Source organism: Fomitopsis serialis (genome assembly GCF_022376445.1).
Source record: "Fomitopsis serialis strain Sig1Antser10 chromosome Unknown B0H18scaffold_90, whole genome shotgun sequence".
NCBI lineage: Eukaryota > Fungi > Basidiomycota > Agaricomycetes > Polyporales > Fomitopsidaceae > Fomitopsis > Fomitopsis serialis.
Window position 1 is genome coordinate 41,668 of NW_025955050.1, and position 25,345 is coordinate 67,012.

The 25,345-nt window shown below is 58.8% G+C and overlaps 10 protein-coding genes across 10 annotated transcripts; 5 read left to right on the forward strand and 5 right to left on the reverse strand.

Moving 5' to 3' along the window:
* Positions 1-157: 157 nt before the first annotated feature.
* Positions 158-2,162, reverse strand: B0H18DRAFT_957956 (uncharacterized protein; the record flags this gene model as incomplete). The annotated part of the gene is made up of 7 exons (XM_048042644.1): positions 158-585; positions 639-980; positions 1,108-1,561; positions 1,604-1,642; positions 1,761-1,820; positions 1,949-2,008; positions 2,052-2,162. 7 exons carry the CDS (start codon positions 2,160-2,162, stop codon positions 158-160), a joined length of 1,494 nt encoding a protein of 497 aa, XP_047888865.1.
* Positions 2,163-3,665: 1,503 nt separating this feature from the next.
* B0H18DRAFT_1031432 (uncharacterized protein) lies at positions 3,666-5,058 on the reverse strand. Its single transcript, XM_048030070.1, has one exon. The coding sequence runs from the start codon at positions 4,624-4,626 to the stop codon at positions 3,793-3,795; it is 834 nt and encodes a 277-aa protein (XP_047888866.1). The 5' UTR covers positions 4,627-5,058; the 3' UTR covers positions 3,666-3,792.
* A 721-nt stretch (positions 5,059-5,779) lies between these two features.
* Positions 5,780-7,631, forward strand: B0H18DRAFT_1031437 (uncharacterized protein). The gene is made up of 2 exons (XM_048030071.1): positions 5,780-6,036; positions 6,090-7,631. Exons 1-2 carry the CDS (start codon positions 5,865-5,867, stop codon positions 7,274-7,276), a joined length of 1,359 nt encoding a protein of 452 aa, XP_047888867.1. The 5' UTR covers positions 5,780-5,864; the 3' UTR covers positions 7,277-7,631.
* An 854-nt stretch (positions 7,632-8,485) lies between these two features.
* Positions 8,486-9,498, forward strand: B0H18DRAFT_882859 (uncharacterized protein; the record flags this gene model as incomplete). Its single annotated transcript, XM_048040935.1, has 3 exons — positions 8,486-8,689; positions 8,737-8,877; positions 8,938-9,498. Coding segments are annotated over 3 exons (906 nt in total), but the record flags the coding sequence as incomplete, so codon positions are not given.
* An 836-nt stretch (positions 9,499-10,334) lies between these two features.
* B0H18DRAFT_1214213 (uncharacterized protein) lies at positions 10,335-12,693 on the reverse strand. Its single transcript, XM_048036566.1, has 7 exons — positions 12,372-12,693; positions 12,139-12,318; positions 11,948-12,079; positions 11,781-11,893; positions 11,113-11,726; positions 10,752-11,035; positions 10,335-10,588 (listed from the first exon to the last, which is right to left on the reverse strand). Exons 1-7 carry the CDS (start codon positions 12,516-12,518, stop codon positions 10,553-10,555), a joined length of 1,506 nt encoding a protein of 501 aa, XP_047888869.1. The 5' UTR covers positions 12,519-12,693; the 3' UTR covers positions 10,335-10,552.
* Positions 12,694-12,803: 110 nt separating this feature from the next.
* On the reverse strand, positions 12,804-14,720 carry B0H18DRAFT_1031443 (chaperonin 10-like protein). The gene is made up of 5 exons (XM_048030072.1): positions 13,985-14,720; positions 13,854-13,935; positions 13,599-13,794; positions 13,145-13,542; positions 12,804-13,081 (listed from the first exon to the last, which is right to left on the reverse strand). Exons 1-5 carry the CDS (start codon positions 14,317-14,319, stop codon positions 12,956-12,958), a joined length of 1,137 nt encoding a protein of 378 aa, XP_047888870.1. The 5' UTR covers positions 14,320-14,720; the 3' UTR covers positions 12,804-12,955.
* A 602-nt stretch (positions 14,721-15,322) lies between these two features.
* B0H18DRAFT_676391 (mitochondrial carrier) lies at positions 15,323-17,121 on the reverse strand. Its single transcript, XM_048039124.1, has 5 exons — positions 16,787-17,121; positions 16,659-16,737; positions 16,458-16,603; positions 16,340-16,403; positions 15,323-16,278 (listed from the first exon to the last, which is right to left on the reverse strand). The coding sequence occupies exons 1-5, from the start codon at positions 16,895-16,897 to the stop codon at positions 15,608-15,610; spliced, it is 1,071 nt and encodes a 356-aa protein (XP_047888871.1). The 5' UTR covers positions 16,898-17,121; the 3' UTR covers positions 15,323-15,607.
* On the forward strand, positions 17,015-18,880 carry B0H18DRAFT_676373 (TBPIP-domain-containing protein). Its single transcript, XM_048039123.1, has 7 exons — positions 17,015-17,285; positions 17,342-17,373; positions 17,432-17,555; positions 17,728-17,868; positions 17,935-18,005; positions 18,115-18,251; positions 18,405-18,880. Exons 1-7 carry the CDS (start codon positions 17,228-17,230, stop codon positions 18,565-18,567), a joined length of 726 nt encoding a protein of 241 aa, XP_047888872.1. The 5' UTR covers positions 17,015-17,227; the 3' UTR covers positions 18,568-18,880.
* A 123-nt stretch (positions 18,881-19,003) lies between these two features.
* B0H18DRAFT_882860 (uncharacterized protein) lies at positions 19,004-20,250 on the forward strand (the record flags this gene model as incomplete). Its single annotated transcript, XM_048040936.1, has 4 exons — positions 19,004-19,153; positions 19,179-19,299; positions 19,355-19,596; positions 19,648-20,250. 4 exons carry the CDS (start codon positions 19,004-19,006, stop codon positions 20,248-20,250), a joined length of 1,116 nt encoding a protein of 371 aa, XP_047888873.1.
* A 321-nt stretch (positions 20,251-20,571) lies between these two features.
* Positions 20,572-25,219, forward strand: B0H18DRAFT_1031464 (phosphatidylserine decarboxylase-domain-containing protein). The gene is made up of 12 exons (XM_048030073.1): positions 20,572-20,985; positions 21,088-21,349; positions 21,752-21,922; positions 21,973-22,582; positions 22,639-23,906; positions 23,966-24,064; positions 24,117-24,147; positions 24,203-24,340; positions 24,410-24,434; positions 24,489-24,792; positions 24,850-24,862; positions 24,924-25,219. The coding sequence occupies exons 1-12, from the start codon at positions 20,777-20,779 to the stop codon at positions 25,073-25,075; spliced, it is 3,282 nt and encodes a 1,093-aa protein (XP_047888874.1). The 5' UTR covers positions 20,572-20,776; the 3' UTR covers positions 25,076-25,219.
* Positions 25,220-25,345: the final 126 nt, after the last annotated feature.

Here is a 25,345-nt window from a genome sequence, read left to right on the forward strand (position 1 = left end):
ACCTTTGTGACTTACCTCTGGCTGAATGAATATGTGTCCGACCGTGAGTAGCATTGTTCCGCGCGTGTTGTAAGAGACCATACAAACATGACTACACAACTGAGATCTGGTAGGTAGAACATGTCACTGAGTGTTCAACGTTCAGAGTGCGGGATGCTTACCACTGCTGATAGAATTCGACCTGCGCATTGAACCACGCGAGGCGTCTCGAGATAATGTCGACGCTTTTCGAGACGTCCTCAGGTGACGGCCCACCTCCGCGGTATGTACGGTCATTGACCCCGTGCAATGTGGCACGCTCCGACTGTAGACGGAGATATACGTGCTGGCAGTGAAGGGCCTGGCGCGCACGCCATACCCGTTGAGCAATGTTGTCGCGCACAAGCTCAGGTGGTTCGGGCATTGCGACGGGCTTCTGCGATCCGGACTGCTTGTCCCAAAAATCAATCTCCTCGGGGTGCGCAAACAGCGATGTGAGTTGCCCGATGGGGAGCGTGTATGGTGCGTCCGGAATCGCTCTATCCCTTGGGAGATCGATTTCGAGCCAGATGGGTGGTCGGCGCTCACAGCGGATATCGAGTTTCTCTGCAACCTTTCAGACAAGTGCCACAATACTAGAGAGAGAGGGGTGCGCGCACCGTGAATCATGAGTAGTAGTGCGCGAAGATGACCGAGCCAGCGGTCGACCCAAACATGGATTTCTTCATCGAATTCAATCTCACGATCTATGCGCAATTGCCGCTCTTGGAGAAGAAGGGCAATGTGCGCACAGATGCGCTCAAAGAATTCGTACTCGTTCGTGTAATTGATGTGGCCATAGGGCACAAACCACTGAGGGCTCGGATTCACAAACCGTCCGGAATAGCCAACAAGTGTGTTGCGCTCTTGCGCGGCGGTATCGAGGTCAATGGCGTGTTTGGCGTGATGGTTGTACAGGATCCGCTTGATGGGTGGATCCTGCCAGAGTATGCCTGCATTGACTGTAGCAATGGAGGGTGAGTAGCTACTGATGTAACAATGGTGTGGTACATGCCATAATTCTTGTCCAGTATTTCTGTGTGATGAGTCAGTATGCTGAATAGACTAATTGTCATGCAGAGAACATACTGTGCCAGTAATCAACAGTCTCCCTCACCAAGCACATGAGACTGATAGTGGACCGCGCGATGTGCGTCCATTCATCACGATCATGAGTGTGGATGCGCAATGATTCGGGCAATCTGGGGGTGCTCCAGTGCCTGTACAAGGGGGTGATGAAGTTGGCCAATGCGATCATGACCGCTTCGAGTCGATCGATCTCTGAGCGTACATAGAGCATGTTGAGGGGTTGCGGGTCGGTGATTGTACGGACGCGTATGATGCGGAGCCACTCCTTCATGTGCTCGTGCCATTTTTGGTAGATCTCGTAGATGGTGAGCGGGACGTATGCGGGACCGACGGGAACGTGCGATTGCACGAATTGCTCCGTGTGTTTGTGGATCAGCCGGACGAGCACAGCAGCTTCGAGGACGACACGAATCCGGTCAGACCATGCTGGACGGTCCATGGTGACTGGCCAGCGCTGAGTGCTGTGGTAGGGGACATGGTGAGAGCAAGAACGTACCTGGCGCACACAGATGGTCTGTGGATCAAAGGGAAGGGACTGATCACGCCATCATGCAAACAGATGAGTCACATGTGTGGAATATTATGGCACGTGACAAGGAGGGCGCGCGCGGTCGCGCACGTCCTCCTTTGACATGCATCAGGGGTGCGCGCACCATGATATGCATGCCCAAATACACCTCGGTAGGAGGGCGCGCGCGATCGCGCGCGCCCTCCTATTTAGCAGATATATGTACACACACACCGTATACGTTGGCAGAATAGACGCCGGTACACATGCCATGTAGGAGGGCGCGCGCGATCGCGCGCGCCCTCCTATACCATGGATCATGGGTGCACGCACCATCCCATACATGTCCAGATATCTGTGTTTAGGAGGACGCGCGCGGTCGCGCGCGCCCTCCTATAAGACACATTTTGATTGGACATGTGCTGTGTATGCACACTGAAATAGACGCTGATATAGGTACGATTAGGAGGGCGCGCGCGATCGCGCGCGCCCTCCTAATTGGTATGTATGCCATCTCCATAATATCCGTGTTTAGGAGGTCGCGCATGGTCGCGTGCGTCCTCCTTAATGTACCTTGTCATGACCCATCCAGCATACATTTTAGGAGGGCGCGCGCGATCGCGCGCGCCCTCCTATGAGGCATCTTTTGGTGCATATGTACTACTCACACAGTGGAGAAATGTCACCACTTGCCTTATATGGTTATGCCCATATATAGTAATTCGTATATCGGGCAACACAACCCCACCACAACCCCCCCATGTTTACTGTAGGTCACTATAATGCACCACTGGCGCAGGCTTCGCTATTGTGAATGCCAGTGCCCGGTGTGCTCTTTCTGCGCGAGAGACACGGCCCGCCGCCGTGCACCACTGGCGCATAATTCACTACTGACAGTCGGAGCGGAGGGCTGTCCGTGCATGTCATCCCGTAGATTGTGTGCGTATTCTGTCGTATGCACTACCTTTGTTGTACTTTCCCAGGCTTCCCTGAGGGTTCTAAGACTCGTAGGCAGATGTTCCGTGCTCAGAAGTGCCGTGAGCATCGTATGCCGTGCGCCAGTGAACTTGAACAGTGTCGATTGCAGTGAGGATGCAAGTTCCGTGTTTAATGCGCCAAAGATGTGCATTTATTCCATGAGTATATGTACTCCGGTGCACCGTTTCCTGCGCCATGGCCTGTAATTTCTGTGTGTAGGGGACTTTCCTAGACTTTCCTACGTCCAAAATGTGTCCAATTTCCCCATAACCTAACCCTTAGCCGACGATGCCAGCCAACGCCAGACGTGAGGTGCAGGACGATGCGCGCGCCGACGACGCGCTTGAGGAAGTCGACAGGCGAGCCCGACGCAGCTGGTGAAGGCGGTGGTGGCGGGAGGTCGAGGACGAGAGTAAACACGTGAGGGCAGCAGGTGGGCGCGTTTGATCGACGGATGCGCGCCTCTCCTCTCCGTGTCGCCGTCAACGGCAGCAGTGCACTCGGGTCTCTGTGCGCTCGCCCCATCTACTCTGCCCGTCATGTTCGACGCCCATATAACACCCCAAGCCGCCCCGAAAACCCTGTTCCCGCACAGCACGCCCCGAGGCTCGCGACGACGACTGCTGGCTCGCCGACGACGACCTCTCCCCGGAACAGGCCCACCCGCGCGTGGTCCCTGACTGGCCCACTGACTCTGGCGACTCGGAGGACGCGCACCTCGTCTGCACGGGAGTAAGCCCCTTCCCCGACCATGCCGCCGCCAGAGCTCCTTCCTGTGTCTCGGTAGCCCGAGGTTATTGATATCAGCTGGAGGCACAACCTCAGCTACGACCCACGTCTCGGCGACGAAGACGAGGATGAAGCCGCATATGGCCCCTACCACGTTCCCCGCGACATCCCGCCTCTCCGCTATGTCCGTATCGAGACGCCTTCTTGGGGCCCCGGAGGCTCGCAGGGCCGTTCCTCGCCCAGCGACACTGAGAAGCAACCTCAGCGGCGCGAAAGACGGTCCTGCGGCCAGTACACGAATGCACTCCGCCAGACTGCAGCCAGGTACTTCCCTCTCGACCTTGCGTGGATCCCAGCCAACTTCTCCTGGCCAAAGATCAAGCCTATCGTCCGTAGTTTCGTCATGGCTTGTATATCCGTCGTCTTCATGGTTCTAAGCCCAGTCGTGCACTCCGCAAGTATCATTCATATTACTCTGCTACACTCAGGCCAACCGGTACATTCTCACAGACGACGCAGACGAGCGAAAGTAGGAACCAGCCTAGCGCACCAATCCCCGCCGCACGAGCGATATCCGACATATCGCACCCACGACTCCATGTCGCTCTGAGAATCGCCCACCCAGCCGCGCCGGATGCCGCACCATACGAGACGAAGAGAAGAGTCTTGCAGACCTGCAGTAAGCATGCACTGCTCAGTGGCCAGCGGCGAACGAGCGGGTGTGGCGCCCGCCTCGCTAACGCACGAGAGACGGATAGGTAGGTCGCGTAGAGAGGCAGGCTCAACACCGCTGCACCTGCAGCTCCTACCCGCCTCGCGCATTGGATATTCAGTTCACTTTCGGGGAGGCAGGTATGAGTTCTACGGCGGACGGTTTGGCCGAGCGACATCCCGACGAAGCCCAGGAACGCGGCGCCTCCGACGACCCATGCGAGTACACCGGGTACGTGGAGGAGTCGTGAAACATGTGGCGTTCGCCCGTTCGAGGAATCAGGACACTCTACGGCGAGTTCGGCTGGATTACTGATGCTCGAGCTTGAATACAGGCTACTCGGTGGGTCGACGCTGTCATCACCGCGGTGAGAAATTGAAGGATACGCTGCTGTTGCTGCGATTGTGGCCCAACTCTGTGGTGAGCAGCGATGGGCCGGGTCGTGATAGAACTCAATGGGAGATACACCAGGACGTACCAGACTTGGCTTCGAAGGCATGCTCGTACACTGAGAAGTCCGCGCGGGGTCTTGGATTCTTGGATAGCTCGGCGCAGACAGAGGTGGCGAACGGGCTCTCGGAGACGGCACCATGTGCGTATATGAGGCGGTTACAGCTGTCAAGTGCGCTTATGAGTAGGGCCACCGAGTTGGAGTTTTTCCGAAGAGCTCTGGGAAAGAAGTATCGGTGGACGGTGGAAGACGACGGCGTACGGGAGTAAAGACAATACGTGCAGCCGGACTTATCTAGTAAACGTTGGATAGAGTTCGACGCCCATGCGCACAGGTAACACCGACCACTCAGTGAAGGGTCTGATCCCTAAGCATGGTGGCCTTATTGTCGGTCGTCCTGGAATGTAGCCAATCAGTGGACCGGTTGACCATCGGCGCAACATACCATAAACAACTAATGGAGGTACGCTGCGTGGAAGGTCGTTGTGTGCCGTCTCATTTTTATTGAAGAGATGCGTCGCCACTGTGAAGGATATCGAGTCGGAGGCACGGGTGATTAGGGCGATCCGAGTCCGTAGTGCTCTGCACTCACTGATTATACGCTGTACTAGTTACTGGCTTTGGCTTCGTATTTCTTCCGCTGTCTCAGGTTGTGCAGCGAACATGTTAGCCTGCATATATGACGATCAAGGTCGCCGTCAAGTCTACGATGATTCAAATCTCAAAGTCACTGTCAGGACAGTCGGTGGTACTTATCTGCACGTGGTCGCGCCCGTCACGAAGCCAAATGCGCTTCACCTTTCTCTTCTTCTGCTACGCGAGTCCGAGCAGTGTTTCTCCTTGTATTCATCGGCAGTCAATATCCTTGTTCTCGACGGTGAACGGAAAACTAGCTGGGATCCCCGAGTCTCCGGTACGTTGACTTGGAATGTGCGCAAACGTTGGGTAGTGTGCTGGTGGAAGCTTGTGCACTGGAAATCCTGCGAGCGCGTAGAGCCGCCTTCGACGTCGCCGCGGATTTTGCTCTCTTCCGGTACGTGCAGTAGTGCAAGCTCGAGGCACTGGTCCAGGTCTGCTGACTACCGTAGTGTCATTTCGCGACGGCTACGCCCTCTCGCTACATGACAGTGTAGTCGTCATCTAGCCGGCCGACGCGTCGGTCGAGTCACCGCCCTGGAAGGCTGTCCGCTCGGCATGGGGCTATGCTACAGCGCCTCGGACGACGTGCTCGGTTTGGAAGGAGACCTGCCGTATGTGGAAGACGCATCACATGACGGGAAGGGACCGAGCGGGGCGGTGCGGGGTGGCTCAGCGCTCAAGTACTTTGGGTGTGTGTGCGGCGGAAGATACGCGCTCTATCACCGCACTCGACCATCACCATGCCACATCAGACACACTACTCTGTCGCCAATCCGAGCCCTGGCCTGTCCGAGGAGCAAGTCCAGGACGCGTTCCATTCCTACCTCAAGTCCTCGCTCACTCAGGCAAAGGTCGAGGGCCTCCTGCCCGCCAATGTCTTGTCCAGCGCGGAGGGGGATCTCATGATCACAGGTGCGTAACATTCGATGTTACAGTATACCCCAGAAACCAACTTGTGAACCCAGGACCCGCGCTATGTCTCTACTTTGCCGCGCTGCGCTCGACGACCGAGCCGCCATCCGTGCCCCTCCCTCGCCGCTCCAAAACTTCCACCGCAGCCTTCAATCTCTCCGAGGAGAACTGCCCACCCACCTTCCGCCCCTTCTGGCTCGTCTGGTCGCATGCCGTCCCGGAGATTCAGGCTCTCACACCCGAGCACCAGCACGACCTCGCCCGCATTATCTGCAACCTCCCACCCATCGCCGTACCCTCCAACTCTCGTCTCTGCGGCATTGCCGCAGACCTCAGGGCAGTAGCAATTGAGATCAGCATGCGGCGGACGTTTCAAGATCGCTACGTCAACGACCTCCAGGCGGCCCTCGACGCAGGCACGAACGGCCGCACGAAGATGAAGGCCAGCTTCGTCCCTCCACCCTCGTACGACGCACCCGCCTCCGCCTCACCAAAGCACTCTCCTTCTCCCTCGCTCTCGCACCATGCCTCCTTCAGCCCCATGCCGCCCTCGCCCACGAGCCCCAAGCCGACCATCCTCGCCCCCGACGCGCCCGCCATCGAGTTCATCCGCGAGACGCTCTACGCGGCGCTCGCTGACGTGATCGAGCGCATGCCCTCCCTCCGACGCGCCCTCCGCAGAGACCCCACCCGCGCGTACTTCGCCGCCGTCGCCTTCGCCATCCTCTCCGTCGCCACCTCCTCCGTCACCCACCCCGCAAGGCGCAAGTCCTTCGCAGACGTCCTTCCCTCGTCCGGTGCGAACGGGCACGCTGGCGTGGAGCAGGAGGCGACGATATACGGCGTGCTCGATAAGACGCTCCTCCTCAGCCAGTGCCCGCCCGACCTCCGCCCATTTATGGCCGAGCTCTGCGCGATCGGCCGGGCTGCGCACGAGATGGAGGAGCAAGACTCGGTCGCGACTGTGCAGGCCCTCGAGCGCGGCGAGGACCCGCCCCTGCCTCGTCTCGACCGTGCGCGCGATATACTTGAGGGTGGCGTCGGCCATGCGTTCGACGGTGCGGCTGCGGCGGACGTGCCCCGTGCGGCTGACCACCGGCGCAGGACGACGAGCACGGAGAACAGGGCGGTCGCGTTCGCGAATCGGATCAACGCGCTTGCGCTGGGCATGACGAGGCTGAGGGCGTTCAGGGAGAGGCAGGACATGGTGTTCAAGGTGTTGGCCGGGGTAGGCGGATAGACCGTTTGGTGCGCTGCGCTTGTGGTTTCCTCTTCGTCATCCTCGTATGTTATAACCCTGGTTAGTTTTACATTACACCCCCATCTGTTATGTAATGCCGGACGTCGCGCTTGCTCTGCGCTCCATCTGTTACTTATAATCACGACCACAGTCGTATCTTCGATACCATGTACGCATGTACCATAATTCTCGACTCTGCGGACATACGAAGTGTATCAATACAATTTTTGTAGGCGTATGTTCACCTGTTATAACGCAGTAAGCTGGCAAGTCCGTTCTCGGAATCTCTGAGACTGGTCTGAACGTTTCGTTCGTTGACATTGATAAACCTCGGATCAACTTAAACCGTATAAACGGAGCCGGAGAGGGCTACAGCCACAGACGCGTTTGCTTCCGCCCAACTTGAACATATGCACACGCCACTCACGCGTCCCGCCGGCGGTCACTTAGTTGCACATCCATAATCTCGCGCGCACAGCACACCCATGCCGAAGAGAAAGCGAAGCACAGCAGCAGCAACAGCAGTAACAGCAACAACAGAGCCACGCGATGTCTGGCGGAACATCTCACCTGAAGAAGCGAGCGGGCAGAGCAAGAGCCTGACCGCGCGACGGTCTCCTAACACGGTATACACCGAGTACCTCACCCTCACCCCCGAACAGACGTCCGCCCTTGAGCAGGCCTACTCACCCGACGGCAAGCCTCAAGAAGACCGGGAGTTCGTCGCGGACGACGAGGCGTCCCAGAACGACGCGACGGCCCTCCTCACGAACCTCCGCCTGGACATTGCACACCAGGCGCGCCCACAGCCTTGGTGGAGCTTCTGGAGCGTGAAATGGGCCAGTCGGCAGAACCACAAGAGCTCGAAGTCGCCGGAGAAGACGAGGCGGATTCTCTTCCAGTGGTGCGTCGCGTGACGCCGCAGACTACTAGTGCCATCCCTGATCCCTGACCGCGCCGTCCAGCGACTCTGGGTACAACCACAAGGTCGTCGGCGTGAAGAAGCGGCAGAATGCATGGAGAAACTTACACTTCACAGGCTGTCTCGCGCACGTCGAGGCTACCTACATCGTCGCCACCGGCACGGTCCTGCGCGTCCGCGGGGTCTTCGCGCACAACGACGCGTGCCGGTCGGCTCAGCGGTCAGTCGCCCACCAATCGCCAGCCCAGCCACCGAGTGGTCCGTCGGTGAGCCTTCCTCTCGAAAATCCGCTGCCACTTCCCTCGGACGCTCCTCCGCCCGGCTTCGAACACGAGCACATTGAGGACTACAGCTCAGTCGACTCCAACACTGCCGCGTTCGCCACCAACCTCGACAGGCGGGACGTGTTCCTGGGCCAGCAGGCCTGTATCGTATGCGGCGCAGACATAGTAGAGCGCTGTCATGTCATCCCACCATCCGAACGGGAAACAGTACGTGTCAAGCTCACACCTGCTCTAGTCTTCTCACTGTTTCGTAGTGGGAGGACCTACAAAACCGGGGCTATGTCCCTACCACAGCGAAGAGTGCCTCAGACGAGCTGAGGAACGCCATCACGCTTTGCCCAAACCACCACAAAAGGTTCGACAGCTACCAGGCGTTCATCCGCTTCTGTCCCGAAGTGCGGACCCCCTCCCTCTTTGCGCTCCTCAGGGTACTTACGTACGGATTCTATGTACAGGTCAGGAAGTACGTGTTCGTGAATTACAGTGAAACCCCAAGCGAGACCGCCTTCCACGGCAAGGCCGTCGCGCTCGAGAGCCACCACGACCACGCACCCTTCCCCGCCGTCTTCCTCATACACGAATGCCGCGTCCGGGGCTTCTGGCCTTTCCGGAGCCCCACCGTCGACATCCTTTCGCCAGTCCCCTGGCAGGACTGGCTCCTCTCCCGCGAGATCATCGACTCTGAGGAGAACATCCGCCACGAGGGCCGTGCGGGGCCCGTCGCCAGCACATACGTGCATGCGCCCGGACCAACGATGCCGCTCCCGTTCCCTGCCTTCCCTGCTTGTGTTGATCCAGTGTTGCTAGTTACGGGCATGCACACTATCCCTCCCCCCACGACGGATTTCGTGGCCCTCGTTCTTGCCGCCGCACAGAGCATGCCGACGTGGAGGGCGTGCCAGATCGAGGGGCAGTCGTGGGAGGGCGCGGCCGAGGAGAACATCACGAAGTACCAACATGCCGTCGGTAGCGACCAGGTGGAGCGCGCGCAGCACGGCGGTCTACCGTTCTTTTGAAGGTGCGTGCATGTATCGACAGCAGCAGTGTGGTATGACTGATTGCGCCAGTACTCAGGCGGCATATAGGACATTGAAAATACTGGGCGGTGCACCTGTTCCTCCTGCCCCTCGGTCGTTGGTCGCGTTTCCCTCCCCGCACCGTCCGCCCGTATGCTCGCCAACTCTCGCTGGCACGGCGGCCGCCCGCTGTATCTGTCGGGTATGATGCTATTACCCGAGCGGTGAACCTCTCAAAGACGCATCAGCTCTATCTTACCTATTAATCTAATTGTGATCTTGAAGTACTCACAGGAAGCAATAATCTCGAGGATTCGCTCGCGGCGATGACCCGTGCGCAACCTGGCTGGTCCCCTGGGTTCCCCGAGGTGGGTTCGGTGATGCGCTGACATCTGAACGGGTGGTTGCAGTGGACGTGGCGGACTATTGTTGTAGGGCGGTGAGCACAGACAACAGGGATATTGCGGTTAGGACGTATGCCCTCGGGTGGACATGGGTGTCTTAGCGGTGGTAGGCGCGTAAGTGGGTAGAGTGATGTACTCTGCGTATTCGTCGTGATCTGAGTCACTCTACTGTATATCTGACGAACGAATGTCTGTCTGTCGAGACACAGAACGATCCACTTCATATATAACCCGTAGAGACCAGGACCAATACATGCTTTCCTCGTATCATCACCGGTACCTGCATGGCGGCTCATGAAGTGTAGCTCCTCCGTCCGCTACTTATCGGATGTCATGGCACAATCCCAACATACCTTGAAGTTGTCTGTCTGGTCGAATGGCGTGGTCGTTAAATGGCCACACTACCGCCAGAATTGTCCGGAAGTCATCACGCTGCGCTAGTATACAAATCGAGGTTCAAACGTTAAATACTTGCGCGCGGTGGACCATGTCAATGGAATGGCTATGAGTTGGAGCACCGAGGCCGTCAAGACAAGTATATAGTGCGAGAGCCGCTAAGAAAGCTGTTTCAATCACTAATCGACAACGCGCTGAGGGCTGGGATAGTAATTTTCTGAAGGCATCCACTGTTCGGTACCGTGTCACTTACTTCAATTCCACACACGATCTTGTGTTCCTTCCAGTCCCTGCAAACTGTCCATCAGCCTCCTGTTCACGCACACGACCACCGAAGCACAGTCTCGCCAGCACGACGCACTTTTTCTGACAGTCCGCCCCACAATACGGCGCCTGCGAGCACTTGCTGCACCGCGCCGTCGCACGCTGGTCGCACACCCGCCGGGCACACACCCCGCGCGGCTTCGCGCACGTCTCTAGCTGGCGCCACATCTGCCAGCAGCCCGAGTCGTAGAAGTCGGGCTCGGTGGGGATGCCCTTCGCGTTCTTCTGGATCGTCCCGTTGCGCACCCACTCGCTCGGCGCGCGCGGGGTGCGGGTGCGCGGGTCCAAGTAGGAGTGCATGAGAAGCGCATGGAAAATGCGGGGGCGGGGGAGCTGGCCCTTGACGAGGGCTGCGGCGGAGGGACCCTTGGAGAGGACGCTGTCGAGCGAGAAGAGGATGCGCGTGAGCTGCACTGTGAGAGGCGCGAGTTGGGTGGTCAGTACCGCGCTGAATGAGATGAGACCACGCCTACGACAGGAAGGGACGTACTGGTCACACCCTCCGCCTCGACGGCGCGTGGAATGGCAATATCGAGCGCGCTGAATAAGTCCGCCCGGATACAGAGCTCCAGGAACGGCTTGAGCTGGTCGGAAGCATGGAAGAAGCAGGTGTGCATCCAGTTAGCGGTGATGCCGATGACCTTCGCCACGATCCGTTTGGCGCGCCTGTCTGCAGCCTTATCGGTAGGCTCGATCTTCCGCTCCGCTGTCTTCCGCATGTAGATGAACAGGTTCGTCCACAGCGAGGCCGACTGCCGGACGTCGCCTGCGAATTCGGGGCCCTGGTCGTTGACGAGGTCGAAAAGATCAATGATGAAGTCCATGACCATACTCGCGTCCTCTTCCGTCTTCATCGTTTGCGTGAGGTGTATCCCGCACCGGTCGAAGAGTTTCCGCGGTGGGGTCGAGCCGCGCATCATCCGCGAGAGCCATGTCTTTGGCAGACGATGCAACTTGCGGTATTTGATGACGTCTTTGTCCCCGACAGCGGACGTCAGAATCGTGATGGTCTTCAGGAGATAGAGGGTATCGCGTTCCTCGGTGCTGTGGATGAAATAGCGAGTCAACAGAGGGAGGGTCATGTCGAAATCTGCATCTATCATGCTAGAAACGTGTCAGCGCGACGACCAGAGACGTAGACTAAGATGCCGAGCTCACCTCATCACAGACGAGTCGATATATGTGAGTCGCGCGACGATCTTGGCAATGACGGCGCGTTCGATGGCATGAGATGACTCGGGACGAAGCGCATTCTGAGGAGATTCCCAAAGCTGTGAGCGAGCCGTTAGCGCAGGGACACCCTCCAGAAAGCATGGACGCCCTACGTGTTTGATCATTTCTGGCCATCGCTGCTTGAGTGTTCGCAGGAATTTGCTTTCAGACTCGTTCGGCGTCTTCGAGATGGAGCAGACCGCGTGGCAAATGGCATCAAGCGGTACGAAATGGCCGGAGTGAACCTGGAACAACGGTGGCTCGTCTTTCCAAGTTGCTCAAAGAACCATGCATGATAGCGCACCTGCCTCACCGCCTCCCGCTGCATTTCCTCAGACATACTCGGGAGCGTCGGATGGTAGATCTTCGCATACAAGATACCATCGCATAGCTTGTCCGCGACGCCCGCGTCCAGCAGGCGGTGCCACTCCGCGGTGCCCTCGCTCGCCAATTTACCGCAAGCCGCGAAGCACGGGAATACATCCTACGGTCGATGCTGATCAGCCCGTATCGAGGAGCTTGGTTCGAGCAGCGTACCTGAGGCTGGTCTCCCCATCTGTTTGTTGGCTTTGTGGGCCCCATGTCGAGGGTATCGAGGACACGCTCGGGATCGGTGCGAGCTATGTCCTCCCATTTCGCTGCTTGTTCGGGAGTGTGAGTGAGAAAGTAGATCGGTTCTGGCATGGCTATATTCAATGGAGAAGTCCAGGTTGCAGAATGAACGGTCAGGCTTCAAGAGCGATGAGGGAACTGCAGTTCACGGGAGGTCAAGAAATTTGAAGGTTCTCCTGACTTGAACCGAGCACCGCCCGAGCCTGACAGCGTAGAACGCGCCGACTCGGAGTGCAATGTGGCCTTGTACGTACGAACTTGTCACACGTGCCATCAGCTGCATTCTTCTTAGCGAGTACACGGCTAACCTGCGTGCCTCCCACTTCGGGCAGTCAGCGTCGATCTCGATCTCGGCCTCCCACCGACAACGGGTTTTCTGTACAGACTGAGATACAGTAACTCGAGCACGACTACGTGTTACAGTCGGGTCGCGCGGGACTAGAAGGTGCTACTGGCTGGGGCGGCTCACACTGCGATAAAATGTGACGCAGGCTCGCCGGCGGACGCGCTCACTTCCAGCGCCCTTCCAGTTGTGGCTGGGCGACGAGTTTCACGTTGCTCACTCCGGCCTGCAATCTCTTCAAGCCCTCTGGTATCCCTCGCAAGCCATCCGGCAGCACCTCGACGTGATGCGGCTGTGCGCCCCAGCCGAGTCAGCGCTAGTCAGCACGCAGCCGCGACATGCACGCAACACGCACCTGGATCTCCTCGTTCGCCAGCAAGGTGCTGAGTGCCGCGTACAGACTGACGCCCGTCTCCCGGTTATGTGCGTAGCTGATACTCGCGTCGACGTTCACAACGCGCCTGTCCGCGCTCTTCTTGTCCTTCTCGACGTTGTCTTTCAGCACCAAGACGAGGCACCCGCCGGGCGCGAGGAGGTCGTATGCGAGGTTCTGTGTCTCATAAATTGACACGGCGTCATAGATCGTCCCGATAGGTCCATTCGTTATATCGGCGATCGTTGAGCGTAACGCTGACGGCGAGAGGTGACGGTCGAACACATGGGTGGCACCGAGCGCTAGCAGGGACGGTGCGTTGTATAGAGACGCGGTGGTGATGATGGGAGAGAACCCAGAGAGCTTGGCTAGTTGTATGACTTGGGAGAATGTGTGCATCAGCACGTCGATCGCATGGGCACGAGCGTTCGCTCACCGTAGTGTCCAACTGAGCTGGACCCGCCCAAGACGACGAAAGGCTTGCCCGTGTATCGATCTCGCCCGTTAGGTTCCCAGGGAGGGAGTAGGCCGGCGCTCGTGTCAGTGCTATGTACGTTGTACATGCCCAATGAAGCCGTAGCCAGGCCAAGAGGGATCGTAGCAGCTTCTTCGAATGCCATCCAACCCGGTATCTGATAAAACCCAGCTCAGGACGAGTGCTCTAGTGGGCTATTGCAAGTGATGACTGCACCTGCGCGGTGAGCTCTTCATACCCAAGCGTATACTGCTGAAATCCCGAACGATCATTCATACCAATCACGCCCTGGGTGATCCTATCCCCACTTCCGTCAGTGATCCAGCGCTACGGTATCCGCTACTCACACTCTGTCGCCAGGCTCGAAAGAGGTGACGTTGAGACCGACCTGCTCGACCACACCGGCGATATCGCTGCCCAGCACCGCAGGGTACGTCTCCACGACGACGCCGTACGCCTGTATCTTCCAGTCCACGGGGTTGAGCGCTGCAGCCTCGACGCGGATGAGGACCTCGTTGGGGCCCGGCTCGGGGACCGGGGTTGTCCCGACGCTGAAGGAGCCCTGTCGGCTGTTGAGGAGCAGAGCGTGCTGCTGCAAAAAGGAGAAGACCACGGGCCACTGGATCAGCATGGCTTGGGCTGTAGCGAAGAGACGATGAAAGGGCCTGGCGCGGACATTCATTATATGCGCTCTCCATAGCTCAGAAGCCGGTGAAGCGTGCACCGATATGATAGGATTCAGTATTCCATCATGCGCAGAAGAACGTCGTGGCGCTATGGAAGAGGCCTGCGTTGGCGGGAGCGAGCACCCCCGGGCTCCGAGATAAGCAGGACACACCCAGGGGCGAGCGCTTGGCGTGGCGGAACAAACGACTGTCGTGGTAGGGGCCTTGCTACGCGTGTGTAGCGAAGCTCATGTCTTAGACGTAGCGGGTAATCGGAGGGCGGACGTAGGAGACGGTGAATTGCGAAGGGGGCGGACGTCAAATTCGAGCATGGTCGGATGGCCATGCAAACGCCCGAGGGGTCAGACGATAGCGGTTCGGGCTGCAGGGTGGTCGGCTCCTCGACAATGGGATGAGCCACGACGCTCGTCCTCCTCTTCCTCGGATCCGTAGCTTTCCAGGCTGGCTTGGGGTGATAGCACCTTGGCAGACGTGGCAGACGTTACTGAATGACGGTCGTGGGGCCCAAGCACTCGTAGTGAGCAAATGGGAAACATTGTCGTAGGCTGCAGAGATGGCACGTACCTTTAGACCTGACATAGTAGAACGTGCTCCTGCACGCCATAGCGAGAGTGATTGGAGGATACGAACGACGCTCACATTGCGTTGACACGTCCGGCCCAGTCGCTACGGATGCTCACCTGGGTGAATTATAAATCGTCGCGTGTTGTCAGACATATACAGCTGGAAGCGGATGCATTTATCATCAAAAACGCAGTGTCGTACTTGCTGACGAGCCTAGTGAGATGAACGAGGACAGCCTCATCAAAGTCCTCAGCAGCTGCAGTACAACCCATCGCTCCCACTGCTCGGCGCGCCCGGCGCTGGTTCCACGCACCCGTCAGGTCCCCAATTTGGGTGATGTTGTGCGAGCGTCCCAAGCATATGTATCACCGAGTTGTCGTGTCGCTGAAAGGGGCCCTGCGAGGATGAACTGGGCTAACGGCCAACGGATCTCAGGTCTGCCGTAACGACGTTGTCAATGAGCATGTTCCCAAGATATTCGTAAGACATGTCGAGTAGCTGTGCAGACCACCTATGGATGTTTAGACACAGTGAGTGCAAAGTCAGAGGCGGGTCGCTGGCCGGCGCAGGCAGAGCAGATTGACGCCCAACAGATGCCTCAGGCTGCTGAAGTCATGAGAGTACTGACGCTCGATGGCGAAGTGGATGGCTTGTATGCAAGCCCATTCCAAACACAGATGCCAGTATGCAGCATAACAATACAATGTGCCTCCTCTCGCCCTACACGCCCAGCACGCGCTTCCCCCACTGCCACACCGTAAAGCTCACCGCCGTCATCGGCACGATCTTCAAGTACCCGATGCTCAGGCCGACGTAGAACCCCTTCCAGCCGCGCGTCGCCCAGATGCTCCGCACCGTCTCACCCCACCGCATCCACCGCTCCGGGTGCGTCAGCCCCCCGACCTGCATCCGCCGCCGCACCACCTCGAACGGGTACGACACCGTCTGCGACACCGCGCCCGCCACCGCGCCGAACGTCAGGTCCGCGAGCGGGCTCGGCCGGCGATCCGACGCAGGGCGGGACGCGTCGGGCGGGGGGACGAGTGAGGACCTGAGGAAGCCCCAGGTGAGGAAGGACGTGCCGGCGTACGGGATGATCCCGACGAGCGTGACGGTGAACCCGCGGTAGAACTTGACGGCGGGCAGGCGGGCGAAGATGCTGTTCGCGGAGACGGGCGCGAGGGGGGACGCGGACGAGGCGGACGGCGGGGGGACGCTCGCGCCTTCGTGGTAGATTTGGGACATGGCGGCGAGGAAGGACGGGCGGTGCGGGGGAGGGGAGTGTGAGGGGTGGAAGGTGTGGGGTACTTGGGTGGATTGCGCGCGTGTGCTGAAGGCCATCCGGACGCGGATGAGCTCGAGGGGGTAGGTGAAGAATACGGAGATCATCCCTGGCGGGGGTGGGCAGGGGTTTCATACGGCGTGTGGTCGCGTGAGGGAACGAGTACGCACCGGAGATCGCGCCTGCAGCGAAGCGCCGTCCATTCGTCTGTGATTCTCGTGTAGGCATCAGGATCTGCGCAGCTCAGGTGAGCATGCCGGTATGAGGAGAAGGCTGAGCACGACGCACATGCTCGACCTGGTCATAGGCGATGAACTTGATGGCTGCGTACGGAAATATGCGGAGTAGGGTCGCAGAGTGCCCCTGCAGCAGGCCGCGGACACCGTTGTCCGCGTAGATCTGCGACGCGGCGCGGAAGGCACCGCTCCATGTCCCTGCGCGAAGCCGTCCGTTAATTCGAAAGGTCACGGTATTTAGGAGGGTGCCCACCAGCATATTTTTGAAACTCGGGGTTCGAGGCTTGGAAGAGGATCTTCACTCGGTCGAGCGGTGCGACTACTGTCTTCGCCTGCGAGCATGTGAGGACGAGAACGGCGTAGGAGGGCAGACAGACGCACGACACAGCCAGCCGTCCCGCCCGCAATGCCGGAGCGTACGATGTAGTGCAGGCTCTGCTTGTTCTGGCTGGGTTGTTGTGTGTCGGGCGCACGCGCACCAGCTGAACTCATCCGAGCACGACCTAGTTCATGCGACGTGGGTGTCGCGTTCTCGTTTGCGGCTGCGAGCTGTAGCGTAGAGTAGTACGTAGATAGAGCGGTGTTGAGAGGCTCGGAGGGCGGTCAGTAGAGTAGAGCCTTGGTAGAGTAAGCCCCTGGTGAGCCCCACGGGGTTCAGCGACTTCGTCTTTCGCTCGGCGTTCGGACTCGCCCGATTGGGCAGGTCGCGTTCACGTGCCACCCCATCACGTAACCCGCGCGTCGCCACTGGCCCGCTCTCGCTCTCTCTCCCGACCTCTCTCAACCGACTGCCACTCGCGATATACCACGCATAACAAGATCATGGCCTCCAAACCAAAGGCAGCGGAAGCAAAGGTACCCGTCCTCAAGGGCCAAGAGGGTGCGTCCCCCGCGTCGCTGCGTGCATGCGCCCCGGCCTCACCGTACCACACACAGCCGAGGACAAGATACTCGAATACATCAGACGGGTGAGTGGACGTGCTGCGTCGTCTGCTGACATGCATACAAGGTGTGGGACGTACGCAGATGAACCGACCCTTCGGGGCGGTCGACGTCTCTGCGAACTTGAAGGGCGCCGTACCGAAGACGGCGACGCAGAAGATCCTTGTCGCCCTTGCGGAGAAGGGTGAGCTCGTGCAGAAGACGTACGGTGAGTGGTGAAGACCTTAATTGTTAGGATTTGAGACGCATATATGCGTCCACGTCGGTGCGCGAGGGTGGGTGGATTAGACATGTGTCGTTTCCGCGCGTATATGCGCGTGTAGCGGCCATGTATGCGTCATGTATGCGCACGAGCCGAGAACTGACATGTGCATTGATAGGAAAAACGACGTTCTTCGTCGCGAACCAGGACAAGCTGGAGGAGGTATCCACGGAGAAGCTCGCAGGCCTAGAGAAAGACCACAAGGACATCGAAGAAGAGAACAAGTTCCTTGCTGCCGAAGTCCGCGCGCTCTCGACTGGTAAGACGACCCTGCTCGTCTTGTATGAATACTGACACGACGTCATACCATGCGCACCCAACGCAGAGGTAGCGAAGTTGAGAGCCACGCCCACTGACGCAGAGTTGGCTGTCTCCCTTGAGGAGGCCATTTCCGCGGTAAGCCTTAGACGCATGCCTGCACCGTCTTCCCACGTTCATGTTTCCGCACCACCCACGGCTCCCTTCCCCTTCTTTCTCTTCTCCACTGACAACACGCTATATGTAGACCGACAAAGCTCGAAAGCGCCTCGCACCGCTGCGGTCTGGCACACTGCTGGTGTCTGCGACGGAACTCGCGCAGCTGGACGCAGACTGGACGCAGTGGCGAGGAGAGTGGGTGCGGCGGAAGAAGATCTTCACAACGTACGTACACACGCGCGCGCCTGTGGGATGTGTCCCTTGTCGTCACTGCGACACCTTCGATCAGCCGGTGGCGGGAGATCTCGTTCGGTTCCGGGGAGCATCAGAAGATTCGTGCGATCCGAACTGACGCGTGCTATTTTTGGGTCGACACAGGTTCTGGCAGCTCGCGACGGACCCCCTCCCGCCCCAGGAGGCGTCCGAGCTCGCGGACGACTTGGGCATCGAGCTCGACACCGGCGAGCATGCGGCCCTCGAGCATGGCCCGCTCTGCGCGAGTGCAGGCGGAAACGGCGTGCTAGGCAAGCGGCGAAGGTAGGGCGTGCGGCTTCGACTCCACTTCACCGCTCGCCATGTGCGTGTCTCGCTGCTCTGATTCTTGCTGTTGTCCACCTCGCTGTGTTTTGTGTGCCGCTGTATTACTGCTGTGTGTAAGTACGAATAAGTATGAACGTGCACCGTATGCACGCTGTGACACGGCACGAAGACCATCACGACCGGGTAAGGCTGGGGGCAAATGGTCTCGCCAAGCCCGTCAGGTCCAGACGCGGCGCGACAGCCAATCACGGTGGGCGGGTGCCCGCCAAGAGTGGTCGGCGGGCGGCGGGCGGAGTGCGAAAAGATCACATGGAGGGTATATGAGGGAGCGGCGAGGGTACGTACAGCTCATCCTTCTCGTCCGTATCCCTCTCCCTCGCGGGCCTGCGTCTCTTTTCCCTTCTCCCCTACCTATTACCCAGTCGCCTAGTCAGGAAATGTCTGCCACCACCGTCACTCTTTCTGCCCTCCTCGCCGCAGCCGCGGCTTTCTCTGGTGCTAACGCCCAGAGCTCGACTTCGGTCGCTCCTCTCGCAGCGCAGAGTTATGCCTACGCCGATCTCGTGAGTCCTTGGCCGTCTGGGCTAGTCGCGGGAACTGACGCGTCGACAGCCCTACCAAGTCGAGCCCTACGGGGGCGAGCGTGGTAACCAGGTCGGCTACAACAAGTGCAACTCCACGACCGAGACCCAGGACTCCATGTGTCAGACGCTCGTCGTTAACACCATTGATGGTCCGTTTGTTGCGCCTTATTCTACGTCACCAGCCTTTTGATACTGTCCTCGCAGACTTCTGTATCTGGTCCTCTCCGAAGACCAACGACACCATTGGTGAATCTGAGGCGTACGAGGTGTCCTGGTGCGCCAAGAAGGGCCATGGTACTCGTATCATGCCCGACGGCACCCTCAAAGGTCTCCAGCACATCACCACCCCCGACTATGTCATGATCGTCGGTTTCCTCGACCAGACCCAGGTCAACCTTGCCGCCAGCGACTACGGAGGAGAGCTCGACCCGCATGGTGCCGATGAGGTGTGAAACCTATCGAATGGGGTTTATGAAGTCTGCTGACGCGGCGTGCAGATGGGCAACCCTATGGGTGGCATGGTCTACTCGAACCAGTACCCCTCCAGCAACACCGACAACAAGACGCTCAGCCAGGTCGTCGAGTGGAAGCAGTTCATTGGTGGCAACCAGTTTTGCCTCATGATCTGTGACCCCGCCAAGACTTCCCCCACGAACGTCGGTCTGTGCAACAATGTCTACGACGAGGTCGGCATCAACTACAACTGCCCGAACGCCGCGCAGAAGGACGTCTTCGAGGTCTGCGACGGAGACTCGATGACCCCCATCGGTCAGTACGTCTCCAACGGCGTGACGACCACCTGGACCCAGCCGTGGTCCGGCACCTGGACCGTCCCTTACACGCCGACGGTGCCCGCGTCGTCCAACTGCCGCACCTTCGCGTCGACAGACCTGTACAGCGCGGGCGTAAAGCCGACCGCGTCTGGGTCTGGCGCCGCTGCTGGTGCGAGCGCGACGGGTTCGAGCGGCAGCCGTGCCGGTTCATCTGCTGGTGCGTCCGCGACTGGCTCGAGCGGCGACGCTTCGAGCGGGAGCCACGTCATCGTCTCCGGCTTCGCGACCGTGCTGGGCGTCGCTGCGGCCGTTGCGTTCCTTGCATGAATATGACGTTGGTCTGTCCTTGATGTAGCTTGTCACGAACCACGATCGCGTCGCCAGTACTTTACGGAAGATGGGCTTCGTTATACCTGCTCACCCCCACCACCATCACTAACTACTTTGAACTCTTTTCTTCGCACCGGCTGTGTTAACGATGGGTCGAGAGTACGGTACACCTTGCCTGCGCGCATCCGTAATGTTGTCGGACAGTAGAAATGGACTACTACTCATTTCTGTGCTGCAGTGCTGTTGCGAGCTGCATACCCTGCATTAATCATACCATGTTTTCGTCGTTCGTGATAAATAAAAGAAAATGCGGCGAAGGATGTGTTTTGCTCGAGGACGGGCTTGGCGGAACGGGGACCGCCACAGCCGGGAGGCGTCGGCGGCAATGGTGGACGTCGGTTGCCCGAAAAGGCAAGTGTTCATTATAGCCACCCGCCAACGTCGAGCTGGACACCGCCCGGCCAGCGCACGTCTGTCCCAACCCTCCCTCTCCTTTCCTTCTCACTCGTCACCGTTCTGTTCGATGGTCACCGTACCCAAGAAGCGCACCCTCAAGATCGGCCGTGCGCTCAAGACCGCTGCTCGTCTGCCCGCGCGTGTCTCCGGCGGCAGGGGCAGTGGCAGGAACACCTTCTCCCCAGTCGCCGGCGAGCTCCCCGTCGCCCTCCTCCGTTTGCAGGTCCTCGGATGCAGAGATCTCGTTGCAAAGGACAAGAGCGGCCTCAGTGACCCGTGAGTGTGCAGCTTCCTCCCCGCAGCGTGGCTGCACGCGACTCGTGTCCGTCTCGCCTGCTCGGTGTATCGTGCTGACTCGCTGCTGTTCCCGCTGGCCAGGTTCGTCGTCGTGTCGCTCCTGAGGGACAGGCACCACACGTCCGTCGTGAAGAAGACGATCAACCCCGTGTACGCGCCCGCCGATGCGACGTTCGACTTCCCGATCTACCTCTCGCTCGCGGACAGGCTCGGCGTCGTCGAGTTTGTCGTGTGGGACAAGGACATGATGCTCCGCAAGGAGTACCTCGGGGAGGCGAACATCCCGCTCGAGGACTGGTTTAGGGACGGGAATGCGTTTGCGTTCGAGGATCCGGACAACAAGGTATGGGTCGATCTTGCCTTTTGAGGGGTCTGGATGGCTGGCACATCCATTGAGCATTCCGTCGATATGCTGAGATGCAATGAGCTGGGGAGGGTCTGCCCTGCGCGCTGAACGCACGTTCAATCTATACCTGACCGAGCTCGACCGGCGAACAGCAGGACTTGAGGGTATGTACCTACCGTGCACACACCGCTGCTATGTCGCCCAGCGTGCGGGACGATCCAGTCTGTTAGAGGCGTGCGACCACGTTTGCAGAATGGACGAGCCCGTTACGAGTTTGTTTGACATGCGCTTGCACACGAGTGGCAGTGCGCGGATATAACGCGAACTACACAACGTTCAGTTTCCACTTTTGGCAGAAGTCCGTCTATTCTCAGTGAGCTCAATGCGTCGCCTCTGCAGCCAATATCCGCTCCGGTCGTGTCAACGCGAACATCTGTGGCTGCCGCCGGTACCATTCAGTTCAAGCTCGGTTTCGTATCACCAACCGATCGTGGTGGTGCGCAAGACTACAGCGACATCTTCTCAGAGCTTGTTAAGCGGTCAAGACCAAGCCTTGTATCTGCTCCTCCGGTATGTCGCAAGACGTATGATGTTGCGTGCGACACTGACACCGTGCACAGACGGAGGGTATCGGTACCATCCGCTCGAACCAGATTGGCCCGGAATACCAAGATGACGGCCTCACCTCTGACGAGGGGGAGAGCAGTGACGAGGAGGACGAAGATGTCACGCAACCGTACACCCCGCCGCTCGCGCACCTCTATGTCCCGCCACCTCCACCCGGCCTCACGCTCACGCTTCCTCCTTCGCCCACCCTGGAGACGCCCACGACGCCCACCGCGACAGGGCCATTAACGCCATCAAGCGTGAAGACGCCTAGGCCAGCACGTCCGAGCACGCCGTCCTTCAAGAACATCCCGAGGATATTTCCCCGGCGGTCCAACTCTGCCAAGCCACAGCTTGAGTCGCCAACAACGCCCAGCGCGAGCCCATCCCGCCCGTCACCGCCGCAGTCTCCCGCCGTTTCGAGCCCTGGTCCTAGCTCCGGCTTGGGGACGCCCACGCCTGCCTCTCCGCGCCCTGGCATGGCGTCGCGTGCCAAGTTCCGGAAGAGCTGGGGCGGGATTGGCAACAAGAAGACGGACTTCAACTTCTCGGCTGCGAACGACATCATCGGTATCGTCATGCTTGAGATTCAGAGGGCGGCGGACCTTCCGCGATTGAAGAACAGTGAGTGAGCTTCATGCTATGTAGTGAACCACGTTGAATGTATGAGCCACTTGCAGTGACGCGCACGGGATGGGACATGGATCCTTTCGTCGTGATCTCCTTCGGGAAGAAGGTCTTTCGCACACGCGTGATTCGACACTCGCTCAACCCGACCTGGGACGAGAAGCTGCTCTTCCACGTCCGGCGATACGAAACCGCGTTCAAGGTTCAGCTGACAGTCCTCGATTGGGACAAGCTCTCTTCTAACGACCACGTCGGCGACGCGAGCTTCAACGTGTCGGAACTGCTCGCGAACGCCCCGCAGAAGGACGAGGCGACCGGTCTGTACCCTGAAGACGTCGACGGCAGCCACGCCATGCAAGAGTTCAAACTCCCGCTGTCGACGGCAAAGGAGATGCCATGGGAAGCGCGGCACAAGCCCATTCTGACGATCCGCGCCAAGTACCAGCCGTACGACGCGCTCCGGCAGCGCTTCTGGCGGCAGTACTTGAAGCAGTACGACACGGACGACACCGGCACGATCTCTCACATCGAAGTGTCCTCGATGCTCGACTCGCTTGGGTCCACTCTTTCGAAGGATACCGTAGACTCGTTCTTTACCCGTTTCAACAAACGACCCCGTGAAGATACACTGACCATCGACGAGGCCATCCAGTGTCTTGAGACGGAGCTTTGTCGGCCGCGCTCCGAGAAAAAGCTCATCGACCCGGAAGAGACTGCGTTCGACACGAGTGCACCCGTCACGCCCGCTGCCACCAGCGGCGGATTCGAGCACCAGCTCACTCTGAACCTCGACAAACTCGACTTCTCAGGTCCGCCGTTCAATCGGCTGGGCATGCCGAAGGAAGGGAGCTCGGACCCGGACTTGGTGCAGAAGCCGGCAGCACCTCCAACGTACACCACCGAGCCGATGCAACAGTCCCTGTCGGCGGCTGCCTCCCTCCCGAGCTCGAGGTCAGACTCGTCCGTCCAGGCGCAGCGCGTGACGTTCGCGCGACAGGGCTCGTACTCAGACCCCGAGGAATCCTCGTCGCCCAGCGGCGGGTCGTCACCGTCCGGTTCGGACGTCTCGTCGGGCAAAGCGGGTGAGGACCTGCACGAACGTGTCATTAACATCAAGGCGTGCCCGCTGTGCCATCGGCCAAGGCTGAACTCGAAGGCGGAGGTGGACATCGTCACGCACATCGCGACGTGCGCGAGTCAAGACTGGAGTACCGTCGACAGGATCATGGTCGGCAACTTCGTGACCGCGAGCCAGGCGCAGCGCAAGTGGTACACCAAGGTGATCTCTAAGGTCTCCAGCGGGAACTACAAGCTTGGGGCGGTGAGACGGGTTGTTCTTCTCGCCAAGCCTCGACTAATTCGATGGTTCCGGGTGCACAGAACTCGGCGAATATTATCGTGCAGAATCGGCTGACTGGACAACTCGAAGAGGAGAAGATGCAGGTCTACGTACGGCTCGGTATCCGTCTCTTGTATAAGGTGTGTTGCTTTGCTGCATGCAATGTCTTGTCACCAATATCAGGACATGTAGGGCTGGAAGAGTCGTATGGAGGGTGCACGAGGTGCGAATACCCTTTACACTCCTAACGATGTGACTGAGATAGAACTCTCGTACAGCGCGGCGGCTTTTGAAGTCGATGTCGCTCAAGCAGGGGTTGAAGTATGACTCTCCTGAGTCGGCGCGAGATATCCCTACGTTCATCGCCTTCCATAATTTGAACGTCAATGAGATACTCGATCCGCTGGACTCCTTTAGTATGTCTTTTGTCATTCTATTCGTATGTGTGCCAATCTTCTGACTTGTCTCTATACACGTGTGTGCAGAGACATTCAACCAGTTCTTCTACCGGTAAGATATCGTCTGTCTGGCTCTGATCCCGCTGACCATAGTCCTGCCGAACAGCAAACTGAAGCCCACCGCGCGGCCTATCGAAGAGCCCGATAATTCGTCTCGTCTCGTCTCAGGCGCCGACTGTCGTCTCATGGTGTTCGAGACGGTGGCCGAGGCGACTCGGCTATGGATCAAGGGACGGAATTCACCGTCGCACGGTTGCTGGGTGAGCAATACCGCCGAGGCAGAGAGGTATGTCGGCGGCGCGTTGTGTATCTTCCGGCTCGCGCCGCAAGACTACCATCGATTCCACTCGCCCGTGGACGGTACCGTGGGTCCGATGTCATACATATCGGGCGAGTATTACACTGTGAACGTGAGTCCATGGTCCTCGATGCCCTTGTTGGAATGGATCTGAGAGCATATGCAAAAGCCGCAAGCGATTCGTACGCGCTGGACGTGTACGGCGAAAACGCGCGCAAGATAGTACCCATCGACAGCCCGCAGTTGGCCGTGTCATGGCCGTATGCATTGGTGCGATGATGGTGGGAAGCATCAAGACGACTGTCGCCGAAGGACAGCAGGTGAAGCGGGGCCAAGAGCTTGGCTACTTCGCCTTCGGTATGCATGTTCAACTGACTGTCGCATGTGGGTACTGACTGCCTGTCAACATTAGGTGGTTCCACACTCGTGGTCCTGTTCGAGAAGGGTGCTGTGAAATGGGACGAGGACCTCATCATCAATAGCCGGGCGTGCCTAGAGACTCTCGTTCGTGTCGGAATGGGTCTCGGTCGAAGCCGTCGAACGTAGTAAGAACTTTCGGAACAGATCTAGATCGTATTGTATCATCCCGCTTTCGAATAGCTTAGCTCAGTCCGTCACTTATAGCACACCTAGTGGACTCTACTACTACAATCGACCATCATGAT

Coding starts and splice junctions, on each gene's coding strand:
- B0H18DRAFT_1031432 (XM_048030070.1), bottom strand. CDS start 4,626: ATGGTGCCGTCTCCGAGAGCCCGTTCGCCACCTCTGTCTGCGCCGAGC.
- B0H18DRAFT_676391 (XM_048039124.1), bottom strand. CDS start 16,897: ATGAGTTCAGCTGGTGCGCGTGCGCCCGACACACAACAACCCAGCCAG. Junction 16,404..16,457: donor CCTATGACCAGGTCGAGCAT/GTGCGTCGTGCT, acceptor TGAGCTGCGCAG/ATCCTGATGCCTACACGAGA. Junction 16,279..16,339: donor CGCTGCAGGCGCGATCTCCG/GTGCGTACTCGT, acceptor CACCCCCGCCAG/GGATGATCTCCGTATTCTTC.
- B0H18DRAFT_1031443 (XM_048030072.1), bottom strand. CDS start 14,319: ATGAATGTCCGCGCCAGGCCCTTTCATCGTCTCTTCGCTACAGCCCAA. Junction 13,795..13,853: donor ATGAAGAGCTCACCGCGCAG/GTGCAGTCATCA, acceptor GGGTTTTATCAG/ATACCGGGTTGGATGGCATT. Junction 13,082..13,144: donor TGGCGAACGAGGAGATCCAG/GTGCGTGTTGCG, acceptor TGGGGCGCACAG/CCGCATCACGTCGAGGTGCT.
- B0H18DRAFT_676373 (XM_048039123.1), top strand. CDS start 17,228: ATGGCCTCCAAACCAAAGGCAGCGGAAGCAAAGGTACCCGTCCTCAAG. Junction 18,006..18,114: donor TTGAGGAGGCCATTTCCGCG/GTAAGCCTTAGA, acceptor CGCTATATGTAG/ACCGACAAAGCTCGAAAGCG. Junction 18,252..18,404: donor CGGAAGAAGATCTTCACAAC/GTACGTACACAC, acceptor GGGTCGACACAG/GTTCTGGCAGCTCGCGACGG.
- B0H18DRAFT_1214213 (XM_048036566.1), bottom strand. CDS start 12,518: ATGCCAGAACCGATCTACTTTCTCACTCACACTCCCGAACAAGCAGCG. Junction 12,319..12,371: donor GATGGGGAGACCAGCCTCAG/GTACGCTGCTCG, acceptor CATCGACCGTAG/GATGTATTCCCGTGCTTCGC. Junction 11,036..11,112: donor CGAGGCGGAGGGTGTGACCA/GTACGTCCCTTC, acceptor CGCCTCTCACAG/TGCAGCTCACGCGCATCCTC.
- B0H18DRAFT_1031464 (XM_048030073.1), top strand. CDS start 20,777: ATGGTCACCGTACCCAAGAAGCGCACCCTCAAGATCGGCCGTGCGCTC. Junction 21,350..21,751: donor TCGAGGATCCGGACAACAAG/GTATGGGTCGAT, acceptor TCGCCTCTGCAG/CCAATATCCGCTCCGGTCGT. Junction 22,583..22,638: donor CCTTCCGCGATTGAAGAACA/GTGAGTGAGCTT, acceptor AGCCACTTGCAG/TGACGCGCACGGGATGGGAC.
- B0H18DRAFT_1031437 (XM_048030071.1), top strand. CDS start 5,865: ATGCCACATCAGACACACTACTCTGTCGCCAATCCGAGCCCTGGCCTG. Junction 6,037..6,089: donor GGGGGATCTCATGATCACAG/GTGCGTAACATT, acceptor TTGTGAACCCAG/GACCCGCGCTATGTCTCTAC.